This window comes from Somniosus microcephalus, chromosome 3 (assembly GCF_052327205.1).
Source record: "Somniosus microcephalus isolate GS21.2 chromosome 3, FLI_Smic_1.0, whole genome shotgun sequence".
In the NCBI taxonomy this organism is placed as follows: Eukaryota; Metazoa; Chordata; class Chondrichthyes; order Squaliformes; family Somniosidae; genus Somniosus; species Somniosus microcephalus.
In genome coordinates, this window is record NC_140989.1 from 275,417,693 (window position 1) to 275,434,852 (window position 17,160).

At 44.6% G+C, this 17,160-nt stretch overlaps 1 protein-coding gene across 1 annotated transcript in view; it reads left to right on the top strand.

Moving 5' to 3' along the window:
* Positions 1 to 17,160, top strand: part of LOC147121976 (transcriptional protein SWT1-like) — a 130,027-nt gene that overhangs the window by 30,106 nt on the left and 82,761 nt on the right. Inside the window, 2 exon segments of the mRNA XM_085978111.1 lie at positions 869 to 966; positions 9,271 to 9,419. Coding sequence (XP_085834237.1) covers positions 869 to 966; positions 9,271 to 9,419 — 247 coding nt within the window.

Here is a 17,160-nt window from a genome sequence, read left to right on the forward strand (position 1 = left end):
TTAAATCAACATCAAGCCAAGCTACTTAAATAGAGCTGCTGCTTTCTCACAGAATTGTTGAGAAATTGTTTAAAATTAGAATTCAGAGTGCTTAATGTGCCAGTGGGTGGTGTTGAATGCAATGCCCTCTGGTTACTCTATGCTCGACAACATGCGCTGTACTCACCGGAACATTAAAGATAAGTAGGCACAATATTTTGCCCTTTACTGTTTCTGTGAGATAACAAAAGCTTGGTAGCTTGGCTTGAAGTTTGTTTTAAAAGATATTTCTGTTTTAGTTGATTTGAACTCAGTTTAACAGTTCAACGAAAGAGCAGCAAGCGGAGTATTGTTACAGGTCAAAATACTGGCCACTCATCTTCCTTCCTGTCTGGAAATAGTGCACATCGCAGAAGGACCATAAGAGTAGAAAACAAAATATCTGAGCCTTGGGGATAAAAGAGGGCATATATTTGGAAATAGAGATTTTGCCCTGCCACCAACTAAAACTTTATGCAGCATACACATTGAAATAGTGATATATAAAATAAATACATCAAAATTCTATAAGTCTTGCTGCATTGTAGACAAAAGTAAATGCTGATGGTCCCATCAGTGAGAAAGCAAACTGTTGACCAAAAAGCTTTTTTTTTTCTCAAATTAAATGCTCTGTGACACTGTTGTGATATGGTAATTTGGCCACATGCATTGAAAGCAAGCTGAGTTAAAGACAGTGTTTAAGCAAGCCAAAATAACACAAAAGTCATGTGAAATTATTCTGGATTGTTTTATTCTACTCCATTAACAAAAATTAGCCACTACTGTTCCCCCATGCTGTTGCATAGTCATTTGATATGTCGGGTACCTCCATTTTGATTTCTTTTTCTGAGCAGGTGGTTTAAGGGAAGAAAACAATGATGACCGTGTGTTGCAGTGTTGTATGCAGTACCAGCAGTTGTACCCTTGTGCCCATGTTCTCCTTTGCAGGTAAGACAGTGCTGCTGAATCCATTGCCAGAGTAGCTAGAGGTGAAAGTTTGTCAATGGTAAAAGAAATAGGGGGCTAAATTAGATGGCCCCCAAAAATGGGTGTGGGGATCGTGATGCGCGATTAACACGCACCTGTTGATTGAAATGCAGGCAGCACGCCAACTTCGTCCTGCCTGTTCATTATAATGATTTCTGCATGCAGCCAGCGCTAACCGTGCTGTTCGTCGGCTGAACTCATCAGCAGGGGGCCCAAGATCATAACTTCCTAGCACCACTTAAAGCTAGCCTGCACTGCTTAAACCCAACCTGCACCTCTTAAAGGGGAGGTGCATTATGGCTGCAGCAGGTGCAGGGAGTCATGCAGGAAGTGAATATGTCCTGGGAAACTGAGGAATGGCACAACATGGGAGAAAGTGGGCTGCAAGGTTTTTGGACGCTGCACTGGAGGTCTTGGTAGAGGAGGAGAGATGTCCTGTATCCGCAGGGGTGCAGGAGGCCCTCCAGACAGACGGCAGTGGGAGCAGATAGCTGTGGAGGTCAGTGCCAGGAGTCAAGCCCTGAGGAACTGGGTGCAGTGCTGCAAGAAGTTCAATGACCTCACACGAGTGATCAAGGTCACTGAATGCATCTTCAAATGTCATATTCTTACAACTGAGCCACTGCTCAATTCACCACACCCCCATCACTCACCTACCAACAATCTCTATCAATCAGGACTCATACCTAATATTCATAGCTTCACCTCACCCTCACACACTTAGCACTGCTGCAAGCCTCACACTCGCATCTCACAGCTTTCACACACTGCCAGCTATTCAACCATGACAGCCATATCACCCAAACAGATTGCACGACACTCACTGACGCATTTCCCCCTCTTTTGCAGGACAAGTTGCCGCAAAACTGGAGGCAGCAGGAGCTAACCGGAAGGTGACAGGTGTGCCTGCATGTCTTAACCCCCATAGAGGAGACAGTGCTGGCCATTATTGGAACAGCCAATGCTGTGGCTAGTGGCGGGGCTGAAACCATCGAAGATGAGGGTATCCTCATACCTAATCCTCCTCACATCCCACTTCCCACTCATCCCACAATCTCTTCTGATTTACAAACTGCAGATGGTGTAAGGATGCACCTCTTACTTTCCCCCCCTCCCCTCACCACAACCTTACCCTCATGCCTTTTTCCTTTTAGATGCCAAAGAGGTGCAACCTGACCAGGCAGTGGAGGAACACCAAGAGAATGATGATGAAGACACAGCACCGTCACTTGATTTCACACTCACAGCCACCAACTCAGATACTGACATTGCACGTATCTTAGAGGATGGATTAGAGGTGGCACGAATGCACTGCAGCCAGCGCAGGGGCCAAGAATAGCACAGGTGCCAGCTCGCTGGAGGGCGAGGTGGCACACGGTTTTGCTGCAGAGGACTCAGATGAGCACTTCAATGGGGCAGCCTACAGAAGAACGCTGATGGGTATGCACAATAAAATGCTTGGGAAACCTACCAGAATGCCTGTGTTCAATGTCAAGGAGCATGGAGGAGTTCAGCACCAACTTGGCACAGGGCTTTGCACAGAGCGTGGAGCCCATCCGTTCCAGCATGGAAGTGATGGCCAACTCCATTCGCACACTTGTTGACCCAACCATGATGTAGCGCCTGATGGCTGATGTCGCAACTTCCATTGCAGCACAAGCAGCAGCCACCCAATGTCTGAATGCTGTAGTGGAAGCTCAGACTGCTGTCATCATGGCTATGGATTACAGTGTTCAAAGGGCCTTGCAGGGTGTCACAGCAGATCTGCAATCTGTTCTCCAACAGATTACTAGGATTGCTGAGGCGCTGCCCCGGGGGAGTGGCAGTGGCTCAATGGAGCACGAACCTGCTCTCTTCTCTCAGGAAGACAGCATTTGTCCTCCCACCCCTGCCACTCCATCAGTGCCCTTACTGTTGCTTGTCAGCCAGCCAGCCTGCCCTGTTGCCGCCCATGCCTTCTAGACCCAGAGCTACTCGAGGTCATTCTCCAAGGCCATCTGCAGTCTCCTCCACTGAAAGTCAGCAGCCTTCTACCAGCCAGGCTGCAGCTATTGGGGTAGCACTGCGTAGTAGCACGAGGACAGGCAAAGGCACACGGAAGACGGGCACTAAAGGAATGCACAAGTGTGATTAGTTTACTTTTGTATGCAGTATGGCATGATTTCATTTATAAATTTGGTTTGGAATATTTATTTTGTGGTAGCTTTTAATTTTGCATTGTGGCCAAGCAGATGCAGTGATGCTCCTGCACCTCGGCTGCGCGCCATTTAGTTGGTGGCAAAGATGGTTTCCTCATGATGGCGAAGTTGTACAGCATGCTGCAGACCACCACGAGTCTTGACACTCGCACTGCCGAGTACAGCAAGGCTCCTCCAGAGCAGTCCAGGCATCGGAAGCATTGTTTCAGCATGCCAATGGTATGCTCTTATCACATTTCGTGTGGCAGCATCACTTTCAATGTATGCGTACTGCGCACGTGTGCGTGGGTTGCGCACCAAAGCCATAAAGCATGTCGTCAGCGGATAGCCCTTGTCATCCAGTAACCACCCTTTGGTTTGCTGTGGCGACTCAAGTGCAGATGACACAGTGGACTGCCACAGAATGAGGGCATCATGACTGCTGCCAGGATACCAGGCATTGACCTGCATGATTTGCTGCCTAAGGTCGCACACCAGCTAGACATTGAGGGAGTGGAATCCCTTTCTGTTTTGGTATATGGCCGGGTTGTCATGCGGTGCCCACAAACTATGTGCGTGCAGTCAATGGCACCCTGCACCCTGGGGAAGCCTGCAATCCTAGCAAAGCTGCGTGCTCACTCCGCCTGGTGGCAAGAGAGAATGAAATGTGATCAGCTCTCTTTGAATAGAGAGCCTCAGTGACTTTCCTTACGCAACAGTGGACGGCAAACTGCGAGATGTTGCAAATATCTCCAGCTCCAGCCTGGAAGGACCCAGATGCTTAAAAGTTCATCGCCACAGTCACCTTCACAGCCACTGGCAATGTGGTCCTTGCCCTGCTCTGAGGTTGCAGTTGTGCCTGCAGCAGGAAGGCAGATTTTAGTGCAGATGTCCTTATTGAAGTGCAGATGTCTCACACATTGTTCCTCGCTGAGGTTCCGGTAGGAGAATTGCTCCATGAACACCCTGGGCGGATATAGACTCCTGCTGAGAGCCCTTCTCCCCCTCCTCCTCCTCCCTCTTCCAGCAGCTTGTCCTGCTCTCCGTTGCCTCTGCTCATTCTCCCAGTCATGCTGCATTCCAAGTGGAATGCCTACTACTGCACCCATGTCTGAGAGCAACCGGTTTGTGCAGAAGCCTTGAAGTCAGGAAAAAGTTCTTCAGCACTCCACTTTTGCAACCTTAAAAGAACTATGGAAAGCACCAAACACTTGTACAATCGTAGCAACAGCCAGAAGAATTCAACCAGCAACTAACCTGTAAGTAGTTGATGATCCCTTTAAATAGCACAGGTGTGGATGGTCCTTCCTGCTGCTTAATATGTGCTCAGCTGTGCGAGGTTAAGAGGGGGAGTTGGCTGGAGCGTTGAGCTCAAAAATGGCACCGCTGTGTCAAATCAGTGTTGCACACTGATTGACATCATGACCTACTTGCTCTGCATACTTCCGGCCGATGTTAGCTGCGCACCTGCTAATGTATGTGCCAAGATGGCGCTCGGCGCAATTCTTGGCAGAAGTGTGTGCGTGCGGGCATCGGACGCCATTTTAGTCCCCGAACAGCACCCGTAGCACCCAAACAACGGGCGCTACCGAGCCCAATTTTGCACCCATTGAGTGCTGCTTACTTGACTTGCTTCACCCCCTTCCTTGTCCCCTCAAGTTCCTAGAGAAGTGGTATCTGCTAGGTATAGGTTACACAATAGGGGAAATCATTTTTTTCTTCCTGAAACTTTTTCAAGCCCTCTGTGAGCGAGTGCTCCCTAAAATGCACTTTCCAGTTTGGAAACCCACAACAAGCTTTATACTGTAAACAAAACTATATCTTTTATTATTTATATGTTATTAAAAACTTACATCTGCACACACTTCCTCTCTACAGAACCTTTCTGTTGTCACATTTTTGTTACACTTTTTATGTCAACTTTTATCATTTATAATGGGTTTTACCTGTGTAAACTAGGCACACTGCAATTAAACAATCTGGCTGCTGGTAAGCACTGTGGAGGAAATTTCTCAACTTTCTCTCAGCTCTGAAACCATGTTGGCTTTGTTTGTCCTTGCAGAAGTTAAGTATTAATGTATTTCTTCAGTATTTTAAAGTTTGATTTTTTTTTTAAATAAATAATTTCAACATTTTAATTTTATAATACAAATAATCATTAAAAAATAGATCATTTTGGCGGCCATCATGCCTTCTTGCTCTCCCTCCCCATGACCATTGCTTTTTATCCCATTCATTGGCATCTCAATTTAAATTTGAATTTAATTTTTTTAAATAAATAAAGGTGTAATCTGAGCTGCCTGCCAAGCCTGTTCTCTGCCGGATCCGTGACTCTGCTCCCCACTGCCAGTCGCTGAGCTAGCAGTCCTAATTAGCTCTTGCTTACCTCTCTTTTCACTTCCACTTAGTTCCGCTGGCTCTTAGCCACTGGCCGGTTCTCAACTGGTTCTCCTCTAAACTCCCACCCTGTGCACGCTGATGCCGTTGCCCTTGCTGGTGAGCTGCTCTGCCTTGCATGTCCACTGCTCAGTGATATTGGTTCAGCCACCAGCCCATTGTAGGCTGCTGCTCCTCCCAGTTCTCATCAGCCTCCGGCAAAGCGTACACATTGATGCCGCTGGCTTGACACCAGACAGTAAAATAACTTCCACAATGCAGAAGCCACCTCATGGACAGGAGGAGGATTATTTACCGTTGATGCTTCAAAAGCACTACTTTCACTTGTTTCTAAAATCCTGCTGTTGATATTATCACAGTCAAAGCAAATTAGGAAGTTGCATTACATTAATTACTTAAATTTTAGGTTTTTTATTGTAAAATATTTTAAACTTTTAAATATGTTTAATGACTTTCTTCAAGCAATTACTCTTCTCCCTTCCTCTCTCCTTCCTTCCTATGCTCTCTTACCCAAGTAATACAGCTGCAGATCTGAGCCCCAGTACAGAAAGAGAAGGAAAGAAAGATTGGATTAAGAGAGAAAAAAAGAGACAGAAAGGAAAAATAAGAGAACAATTTTTTTTTTTAATCGCTAAGAACAATTTACTACCTGCAGGAATGAGACTCCACAGTTTTAATTGTTCCCTTTCTGAGCTGGAGAAGTTCAGTGGCATTGCAGGAACATAAATCTCATCATCAAAAGGCTCCTTACATCGTTAAGTACCAGCCCTAACTTTCTTGCCGAGTTTAATCCATTTTAACGCGCAAATGTAGCAATTTCTTGAAACTTGAGGGGAGGTTGACGACGAGCTCCTGTTTTCATGATGCTAATGGCGCAAATTGTCCAGCAGTTTTTGGCGATTTGCAACTTACAGCGTATCGCCACCTCGCCACAAATTGCTAGGTTATCTACACATCAATAACGGCGTGCACATTTAAATCCCTGTTATTTTGCCATCAAATTCTAGCCCAATGTGGTTCTCTGAACCATGGTGATATCTTCCAGTAAAGTTCTATTTAAACTGTTCCTGGCTGAAAATTTGTGCTTAATTCTTTTTGGTTAATTACATTATCTGATTCTAAAAGTGTGCATTTGTCTATAAAGTCTTATGTTTTAAAAAAGGCACATGTAATATACCAGAAATATAAAACAAGTTGATGAATATAAACAGCAATGCACACACTATCTGTAACAAAACAGGGGAACTGGAGGCAATAATATGTTACGAGGAACCAGGTATAGTAGGGATTACTGAGATATGGCTACAGAAAAATCAGGACTGGGAATTAAACATTGCAGGGTACAACATATTTAGAAAAGATAAACAGGGAAAAAGAGGAGGTGGAGCAGCTGTACTTATTAGAGATAACGTAATGGCAGTAGAAAAAAGTGATGCAGCTATAAGTAAGTCAGAAATAGAATCCATGTGGACATAGATAATAAAAGATAATAAAGGATCAATCACACAAATAGGGATAGTCTGCAGACATAAGGACATAAGTATGATGAAGACCAAGGTAATAGATTGGAGAAAAGCCAATTTTGAGGGGCTGAGAATAGAACTTTGGAAAATATAATGGACAACAATATTGGCAAACAATGATGTAGAACAGCAATGGGAAACATTTCAAACGGTATTCGACAGAGTTCAGGAAAAATATATGTCGCTAAAAGGCAAGAACAAGCTAAACACTAATGAGATACCATGGATGAATAAAGACATCAGGGAAAAAATTGAGGTTAAGGAAAGAGGCATACACTAAGTACATGGACAACAGGGGAGAGAGCATGACGAGGGAGAATACGAAGCGATTGATTCGGATAGAAGCCAGTGTTGTAGCTGTACTGGAACAGCTTGGCTAGAGACGCGGCTAGTTCTGGAGCACAAGTCTTCAGCACGATAGCAGGAGTGTTGTCAGGGCCCGCAGCCTTTGCTGTATCCAGTGCGCTCAGCTGTTTCTTGATATCACGTGGAGTGAATCGAATTGGCTGAAGACTGGTTTCTGTGATGGTTGGGACCTCAGGAGGAGGCCGATATGGATCATCCACTCGGCACATCTGGCTGAAGATGGTTGCAAATGCTTCAGCCTTGTCTTTTGCACTCGTGCTGGGCTCCACCATCATTGAGGATGGGGACATTCATGGAGCCTCCCCCTCCCGTTAGTTTTTTCATGGTCCACCACCATTCACGACTGGATGTGGCAGGATTGCAGAGTTTTGATCTGATTGGTTGATTGTGGGATCGCTTATCTCTGTCTGTAGCATGCTGCTTCCACTTTTTAAGCATGCATGTAGTTCTGTGTTGCAGCTTCCCCAGGCTGGCACCGCAATTTTAGGTCGCCTGGTGGTGCTGCTCCTTGCATGCTCTTCCACACTCCCTATTGAACCAGGGTTGGTCCCCTGGCTTGATGGTGGGATTTGAACTCATATCATTAGTCCAGATCTCCCGGATCATTAGTCCAGGCCTCTGGATTACTAGTCCAGTAACATAACCACTATGCTACCGTTCCCGCTGGAAAATAAGAATCTAAATGGGGTAGAAGAGCAATGGGATCTGGCAGTACAAATACACAAATCACTAAAAGTAGTGACACAGGTTAATAAGGCCATAAAATAAGCAAACCAAGCACTAGGGTTTGTTTCTAGAGGGATAGAATTGAAAAGTAGAGAAATTATGCTAAACCTGTATCGAATCTTGGTTAGACCACACTTAGAGTACTGTGTACAATTCTGGTCGGCATATTTTATAAAAGATATAGAGGCACTGGAGAGGGTGGAAAAAAGATTTACATGGATGATACCAGAAATGCAAGTTTATACCGGGAAAGGATGAATAGGCTGACTTTCTTTTCTCTTGAAAAGAGAAGGGTGACCCAATAGAGATCTATAAAATTATGAAAGGTTTTGGTAGAGCGGATACAGAGATAGTGTTTCCACTTGTGGGGTAGAGCAAAACTAGAGGCCATCAATATAAGACAGTCACCAAGAAACCCATCTGCTTCACTAATGTGAAAGGGAAGGAAATCTGCCGTCCTTACCTGGTCTGGCCTATATGTAATTCCAGACCCACAGCAATGTGGTTGACTCTTAACTGCCCTCTGAAATGGCGGCTCACCACCACCTTCTCAAGGGCAATAATTGCCCGCACCCTGTGAATGAATAATCAAAACCAGTAAGTGTCAGTATGCCAATTGACCCTTGAGGGTATCAAAGCCAAGCCCAGTCCTATTCTTACCCGTCATCCTCAAGTATATTTCCCAGATGGATCAGTAATGGTAATCACAAGCAGAATTGTAGCCATTTTTCTGCTGCCCAGCCCAGCTGAGATCAGTTAACTCAGCACAGACTGGGGAATGAAATCTGGCTTTTTGGTCTGTATGGCTGAGTTATACAGTACATGCATTTACAATCTGAGGTACCTGGGGAAGCTTTATCTTTTTAGAGTTCCTTCATATGAAATACTTAGGTATTATTGCAGATCAATTATATAATCACTAAAGGTTTTATTTGGCTCATTCAGCTATGTCTTTTAATGGTAAAAATATGTTCATTATTTAATCATTTATTTGAAACCAACTCAAAATGTTATATGATAATACATGTCTGTGTGAAACAATGCCTTTTATTAACATGTAAGTTTATCTCCTGCAGTGATGATAAAAACCTTTGCAGTAAAGCCCTGGTGAGCAGTGTCAAGGCTGTAAGGAAAGTTGATCTCTTGACTGAATTAAGCAACTTGAAATCCATCAGTGATGACCTAAACACTCAGGATCTTAGTACCTTCAAACAACGTCAATCAGGTTAGTCAGTATATTATGTTTCACTTAAAATTGTTCTGTTAAGTGCATAATCAGGGATAAACTTAGTTTCTCTTCATGCCTTCCTCATGGATCTCTTAAACTCCACCTTCCATAAATTCCAATCTCAACAAAATTGCACCACCCGCACTGCCCATCACTCCAGTCCTTGTTGAACTTCATTGGCTTACTAAATCTCAACATTTTGATTTCAATGCCCTTGTTTTCATCTACAGATGCCCCCATGACTTCACCCCTTCTCTGACCTCTTCCACCCTTATGCCTCACCCTGAGTCCTTTGATCTTCTAACCCTGGCCTCTTGTGCACCTCCTTCTATTTCAGCATCACTGAAATATCAGAGGGGTATCAATTCTCTCAGCCCTATTCTCTGGAACTCCCTTCCTAAACTGCCTGCCTCAGTTCCTCTCTCTCCACCTTTAAACATCTTCTCAAAAACCTACTTTTTGATTACGCCTCTCCTAACTCCCCCACTTATATTTTAGTGTCCATTTTTATTCCTCTGAGAATATGATGAAAATAAGAGCGGCTGGGAATCCAAAATTTAGAAAAAGCAGAAAACTCTTTGAATGCACAGCATTTGAAAGGGAAGGAAATTAACATTTTAGAATTGGGTCCTTAATCAGAACTCCGGGAACTCTGTCCAGTTCTAATGAAAAATCTCACCTGAAGCATTAACCTTTCTCTTTCAAATGCTGTTTGAACTGCTGTACATTTAAAACATCTTCTGTTTTTATTTCCCTAGTAATATTTGTATTCTCATGCTCTTGCCATCGCATGACCTAAAAAACAATTATATCAACACAGTCCAAATGCAAATTACATCTTAACAAACTTGAAAGATCTAGAATATTCTAGCTGTCAGTGTATGAAGTACCGTGTGCTCGCCAGAATAAGCTGCAACAAGGCAATGTAGATGCTGTTTCCTTATCACCTCTGTAGAAGAACAGCCTCAGAGTTCAGGTAGACACAAACTGTGTAATTGTAACTGCAACTTTGTTACTTATGTACTGTACATTTATAACTGGGATGACTTGCTATTTAATATTCTACTGTTATGACGTTGTCTGCAAGTGTTTTGTTTAGTATTATAATTTGCTTAAGTGCTTTACTACATAATAATTGTTTTCCTAAAACTTGTACTCGTTAAGTTGTAAGTAGTGCTGTGAGATTTTAAGGTATAGCACATCCAGCTTGCTCATTCATTTAGGTCCACATTCAGGAGTTGCGTAGACTTATTGGGATGATTTACCATGAAGCACATATACCCACTCTGTGCAGAATTAGATGTCAAGCAGCATGTTGGTAATGTAGTGATTCACAACACTCAGTGCCAAGGAGTTAAGAGGGTTACAAGTTCAGTTCCACTATTCTGCTCAGTGCTGATCAGACCGACCTATCAGGCAGAAGACGTATGGAAATGTGGACAGTTTTTTCTTGCCTGAAAGGAATCTGTCACCTTGTGACATGCTGAAGTGGGCATTGGTCGGGGTCTGGTAGCCTAGCTTATTTTAAGTGTGATGAACCTACTCATAGATTCTTATAGAAAGAGGCTATTTGTCAACTCCCTGAAGGACCTGTCCATTAGTCCCATTCCCCCGCCCTTCCCAATACCCTTTTATGTTTTTATTTTTTCAAATATTTATCTGCTTCTCTGTAAAAGCTCCGAATTTAAATATCAATAGGTTGTGATTTCCATCGCTTATAACCATACCCATTTCTTCTGTACAAAGTATTTCTTGAGAACCGCCTATTCTTTCCCTTCAAGATTTTCTTGTTTTGTTAAAGATGTGCCTTTTGTTCAGCTCTTCATGTTGGTACTTGGGGAATGGAATACATTTCCAATTTGGGATCCAGTGTTATGATCAAGTACCCCCGTCTAAGGTATAGCACAAATAAGATGAAAATTAAAGCACCCTCTAGTCTGCCTTGACCACAAGGCTAGAAGAGCGCTCCCAACTAAATTTGAATTGGTTTTTAAATTTTCACACCAGCTGTTCTTGTGCCCTCTCTGAGTGAGATTGATGATTTATGCATAGTTTTGTTCTATTGGCCTGTTTCCATTAGGATCTGGGTTGAAACTTCCCCAAACACTTAAGACCCTAATGAATTGAAATCACACTGCAATATTACAGGAGCTTAAAAGACAGTTCAAAGGCAATTTCTGCGACAAGCCCGACCAAATTCTACCATATGAGAATTCTATGGCAAATCTGTCCAGGTTGAGGGGCATTTCAATGTAATCAGTATTTTTAAAACACTGCTTTTCAAAATTACTTAGCTGTTAACCATAATAGTTGGCACTTAACACCTACTCGTGTCTCTTTTGTGTTAAGTAGCAGCTAGCATAACAGGTGACTTTTTTTTATTTAAAAGTGCTGGTATTTTCAACATTGACCCGGATTTTGCGGTCAGCGGCGAACGAACGGTGCTCGCCATTCGTTACGCTTGCAGCTGCCCACAAACTTTTCGTGGGCTTTTGCACAGCAACATACAGTCATCGGGAGTCCGTTACAGTGCGGCGCCCTCTACAGGGGATCTGAGACCTGTGTGAACAAGGCAAGCAAGCAACAGCGTGTCTCTTCAACCAATCAGACTGACAAATCCTAACTGAGGCACGCAGAGTCTAAACCAGGAAGTGTAAGTTAGAATATTTAATTTAATGCCAAATCATGTACAGAAAGAGAAATAAAAAGTGGGAAAGAAAGATGGGATTAAGAGATAGAGATAAAAGAGGCACAAAGGAAAAGTACTAAAGTTATTTTAATTTTTAACTTTTTTATAATCTCTAACAATAATTAAAATCTGAAGAAATGAGATTCCACAATTGTAAAAGTAAATTTTCAGTGCCAGACAGGTTGTTTGGCAGTAATAAAGACTTATCATGCCGTTAAAAATTCACTTACACTTGAATGGACAAACCATAACCTTTTTCTGGCATGTTTAGTGGGTATCTAGCGGGTAAGTACCGCAACTTCACACCCTTCATGTGTTTGAATATTGAGTTCCTCGGCGAGATACTGGCCCGCAATTTCCGATAGGAGGCTTCCTGCGTGCGGATGCCTCCCATCGGGAAAAAATCTACGCCCTTACCTGAGGGCTTCTGAGGTGCGGCCATTTCCGATCCTGGGCCTCTCCACAGTCGAATTGTGCAGGGCCCACATATCCCAGGGGTGCATGCAGTTCGCAAGCGTCCCTGGGATCACGTGGGCCAGGCGAGCCAATGGGAGAAGGGAATCCCCCTTCATACTTTTGACAGATAGACCTGTCAAATATATGAATGGGGATCACTGAAAAAAGATACTACAACATTAAATTAAAAATTTTTAAACCATCACTTTTTTAAAATGAGTTAAAATGACATTAAATTAAATATTTTAAACAAAAATTTAATTTTTTGAAAAAAATAATTCGTTTTTTATGGGGCTAAAAATAAACTTACCTTTTTTCAAAGTATTTTTTAAATTATAAATGAGTGGGGAAAAAATATTTTTTTTACTTTTTTAAACTCTTATGCTGGTAAAAGCAGGCGTAAGATTTTTAAGTGGTTTCAGCAGGCGGAGGTTCTGCAGAAAGCGGAACTCTCCCCCCGCAAAGGCCCTTCTCCAGGGCAGGCGTCCGATCTGTCAAGAGCATTCTTGACAGATCGGAAATGCCGGTTTTTAGCGCATGCACTTCGCATGCCTCAAACCGGCATTTCCGATGTCCCTACGGGTGTGTACACACCTCGTACACACCCGTAGGGATCGGAAAATACGGGCCATTGTTAGAGTGAAGCATTTGGAGGAGCAGGGCAACTCTGACAGCAACTTCCTGATTTCCGTGTTTAATTGTGCACGTGCAGATGCTGTCCGATTTACTCAATAATAACGGTGAACGCTGATAGCCTTACCATTAATCTTACCGCAAAATCCGGGCAATTGTATCTCTTAGAGCAGAGCCTAAGTATTAAAAGTACAGCTCAAACTAATTTTTTCCATTTCAAATCACAACATTCTGCCTCCTAGTCAATGTTCCCTTTAAGCTGTGTAGCTGTCTGGACCTTCCACACAGCTGGCTCACTGGCTTTTAAATGCAAAAACCATGCATGCCTCTTAAAGGGGCTGCATGGCCCCAAAAAAATTAGCGGGATCCCTTCTCATTCTTCTAAACTTGAGTGAATACAGGCCTAGTCAACCCAATCTCTCCTCATACGACAGTCCTGCCATCCCAGGGATCAGTCTGGTGAACTAATATGTTTAAAAGTATTAGTGAACCCAATGCTTATTGACAAAGTAACCAACTGTTATTGCATTCCACAACGTGTGCTTGATTAAACAAACAGGGGTATAAATTATTGTAATCTCATAGAAACATAGAAAAATAAGAGCAGGAGTAGGCCATTCGGCCCTTCGAGCCTGCTCCGCCATTCAAAATCAGCCATGATCATATTGAATGGCAGAGCAGGCGCGAAGGGCCAAATGGCCTACTCCTGCTCCTATTTTTCTATGTTTCTAATATGATCATGGCTGATCCTCTATTTCAATACCATATTCCCGCTCTCTCCCCATATCCCTTGGAGCCTTTTGTGTCTCGAAATCTATCTACTGTATCTCCTTCTTAAATATATTCAGTGACTTGGCCTCCACAGCCTTCTGTGGTAGAGAATTCCACAGGTTCACCACCCTCTGAGTGAAGAAATTTCTCCTCATCTCAGTCCTAAATATCCTACCCCGTATCCTGAGACTGTGACCCCTCGTTCTAGGGCCCCCCAGCCAGGGGAAACATCCTCCCTGCATCCAGTCTGTATAGCCCTGTCAGAATTTTATACGTTTCACTGAGATCCCTTCTCATTCTTCTAAACTTGAGTGAATACAGGCCTAGTCAACCCAATCTCTCCTCATACGACAGTCCTGCCATCCCAGGAATCAGTCTGGTGAACCTTCGCTGCACTCCCTCTATGTCAAGTATATCCTTTCTTAGGTAAGGAGACCAAAACTGCACACAGTACTCCAGGTGTGGTCTCACCAAGGCCCTGTATAACTGTAGTAAGAATCCTTGCTTCTGTACTCAAATCCTCTTGCAATGAAGGCCAACATACCATTTGCCTACCTAACTGCTTGCTGCACCTGCATGATTGCTTTCAGTGACTGGTGTACAAGGACACCCAGGTCCCTTTGTACATCAACATTTCCCAATCTATCACCATTTAAATAATACTCTGCCTTTCTGTTTTTCCTACCGAAGTGGATAACTTCACATTTATCCACGTTATACTGCATCGGCCATGTATTTGCCCACTCACTCAACTTGTCTAAATCACCTTGAAGCCTCTTTGCATCTTCCTCACAACTCACAATCCCACCTAGTTTCGTGTCGTCAGCAAACTTGGAAATATTACATTTGGTTCCTTCATCCAAATCATTGATATATATTGTGAATAGCTGGGGCCCAAGCACTGATCCCTGCGGTACCCCACTAGTCACCGCCTGCCGCCCCTAAAATGACCCATTTATCCCTGCTCTCTGTTAACCCATTTTCAATCCATGCCAGTATATTACCCCCAATCCCATGTGCTTTAATTTTGCACACTAACCTCTTATGTGGGACTTTAACAAAGGCCTTCTGAAAATCCAAATACACCACATCCACTGGTTCTCCCTTATCTATTCTACCAGTTACATCCTCAAAAAACTCCTGTCGGTTTGTCAAACACGATTTCCCTTTCATAAATCCATGTTGACTTTGTCTAATCCCATTGATATTTTCTAAGTGTCCTGTTATCACATCCTTTATAATAGACTCTAGCACTTTCCCTACTGCTGATATTAGGCTAACTGGTCTGTAGTTCCCTGTTTTCTCTCTTCCCTCCTTTTTTAAATAGTGGAGTTACATTTGCCACCCTCCAATCTACAGGAACTGTTCCATAATCTATAGAATTTTGGAAGATGACAACCAATGCATCCACTATTTCCATGGCTACCTCTTTTAGTACTCTGGGATGCAGATTATCAGGCCCTGGGGATTTATCAGCTTTCAGTCTGATGCGCCATCAATTACTCAAAAGACTGAGGTTAAGCGAGTAACAACCAGGCTTTTATTAACTAAAGAATGAAGGTCTTGTCTCGAGTGGTCGACCCGTCCAGAATACTAAGGGACTGGGAGGTAGTCACTTATATACCTGGAATAGTGGGAGGAGTCAACCGAGGCATGTCCAGACCTGTACCTAGTGGAATACACATTACACATACAGACAGGTATACAGTGGTTTACCACATTCACCCCTTGTTTAAAAATGAGTCCGGCGGGGTGAAGTGTATTTAAAAGTTCGTGTATTGGAGTCTCTCCGGAGGTCTTGTCTGCCGCTGTGATCGACGTGGCGACGGCAGGGGTGGTGGAGCTTCCGGCATCGCGTCCCGTGTAGGCTGAGGCCCTGGAGTGTGGTCCTCGTGGGTGACGGTCCAAGGCGAGCCGGCTGCTGGGGTTGGATATCGGGTCGTGGGGGGGGGGGGGGTGGTAATGGGTAGTGGGTTACAGCGGTCCCCGAGGGTGCGAGGTCTCGTATGGAGACTGTGTCCTCCCGCCCGTCCGGGTACGCAATGTAAGCGTACTGGGGGTTGGCGTGAAGGAGGTCGACCCTCTCGACCAGGGGGTCCGTTTTATTGGCCCTCACGTGTCTTCTCAGTAGTACCGGCCCTGGGGACGTCAGCCATGGCGGTAACGATGTCCCCGATGTGGACTTCCTTGGGAAGACAAACATTTTCTCGTGAGGGGTGGCATTGGTGGCAGTGCAGAGCAGTGACCGAATCGAGTGGAGCGCATCGGGGAGCACCTCCTGCCAGCGGGAGGTCGGAAGGCCCCTAGACTTTAAGGCTAGTAGGGCGGCCTTCCAAACTGTTGCATTCTCTCTTTCCACCTGTCCGTTCCCCCGGGGGTTGTAACTGGTGGTCCTGCTTGTGGCTATACCCCTAGCGAGCAGGTACTGGCGGAGTTCGTCGCTCATAAACGATGAGCCCCGGTCGCTATGGATATAGCTGGGGAAACCGAACAGGGTGAAGAGGCTGTTCAGAGATTTAATGACCGTGGCACTGGTCATGTCCGAGCAGGGGATAGCGAACGGGAAACGGGAGTACTCGTCAATGATGTTGAGGAAGTACACATTGCGGTCGGAGGAGGGGAGAGGCCCTTTAAAATCGACGCTCAGGCGTTCGAAAGGGCGGGTGGCTTTTATCAGGTGGGCTCTGTCTGGTCTATAAAAGTGCGGTTTGCACTCAGCGCAGACTTGGCAGTTCTTGGTCATGGTCCTGACCTCCTCGATGGAGTAAGGCAGGTTGCGGGCCTTGATGAAGTGGAAGAACCTGGTGACCCCCGGGTGGCAGAGGTCATTGTGGAGGGCCCTCAGCCTATCGATCTGCGCGCTGGCGCAGGTGCCACGCGATAGGGCATCTGGGGGTTCATTGAGCTTCCCAGGCCGGTACAAGATCTCGTAGTTGTAGGTGGAAAGTTCGATTCTCCACCTCAAGATCTTGTCATTTTTGATTTTGCCCCTCTGCTTGTTGTTGAACATAAAAGCAACTGAACGCTGGTCAGTGAGCAGGGTAAATCGTTTTCCGGCCAGGTAGTGCCTCCAATGACGCACAGCCTCCACAATAGCCTGGGCCTCCTTCTCGACCGCGGAGTGTCTGGTCTCCGGGCCCTGGAGGGTTCGTGAGAAGAATGCCACAGGTCTCCCCGCCTGATTAAGGG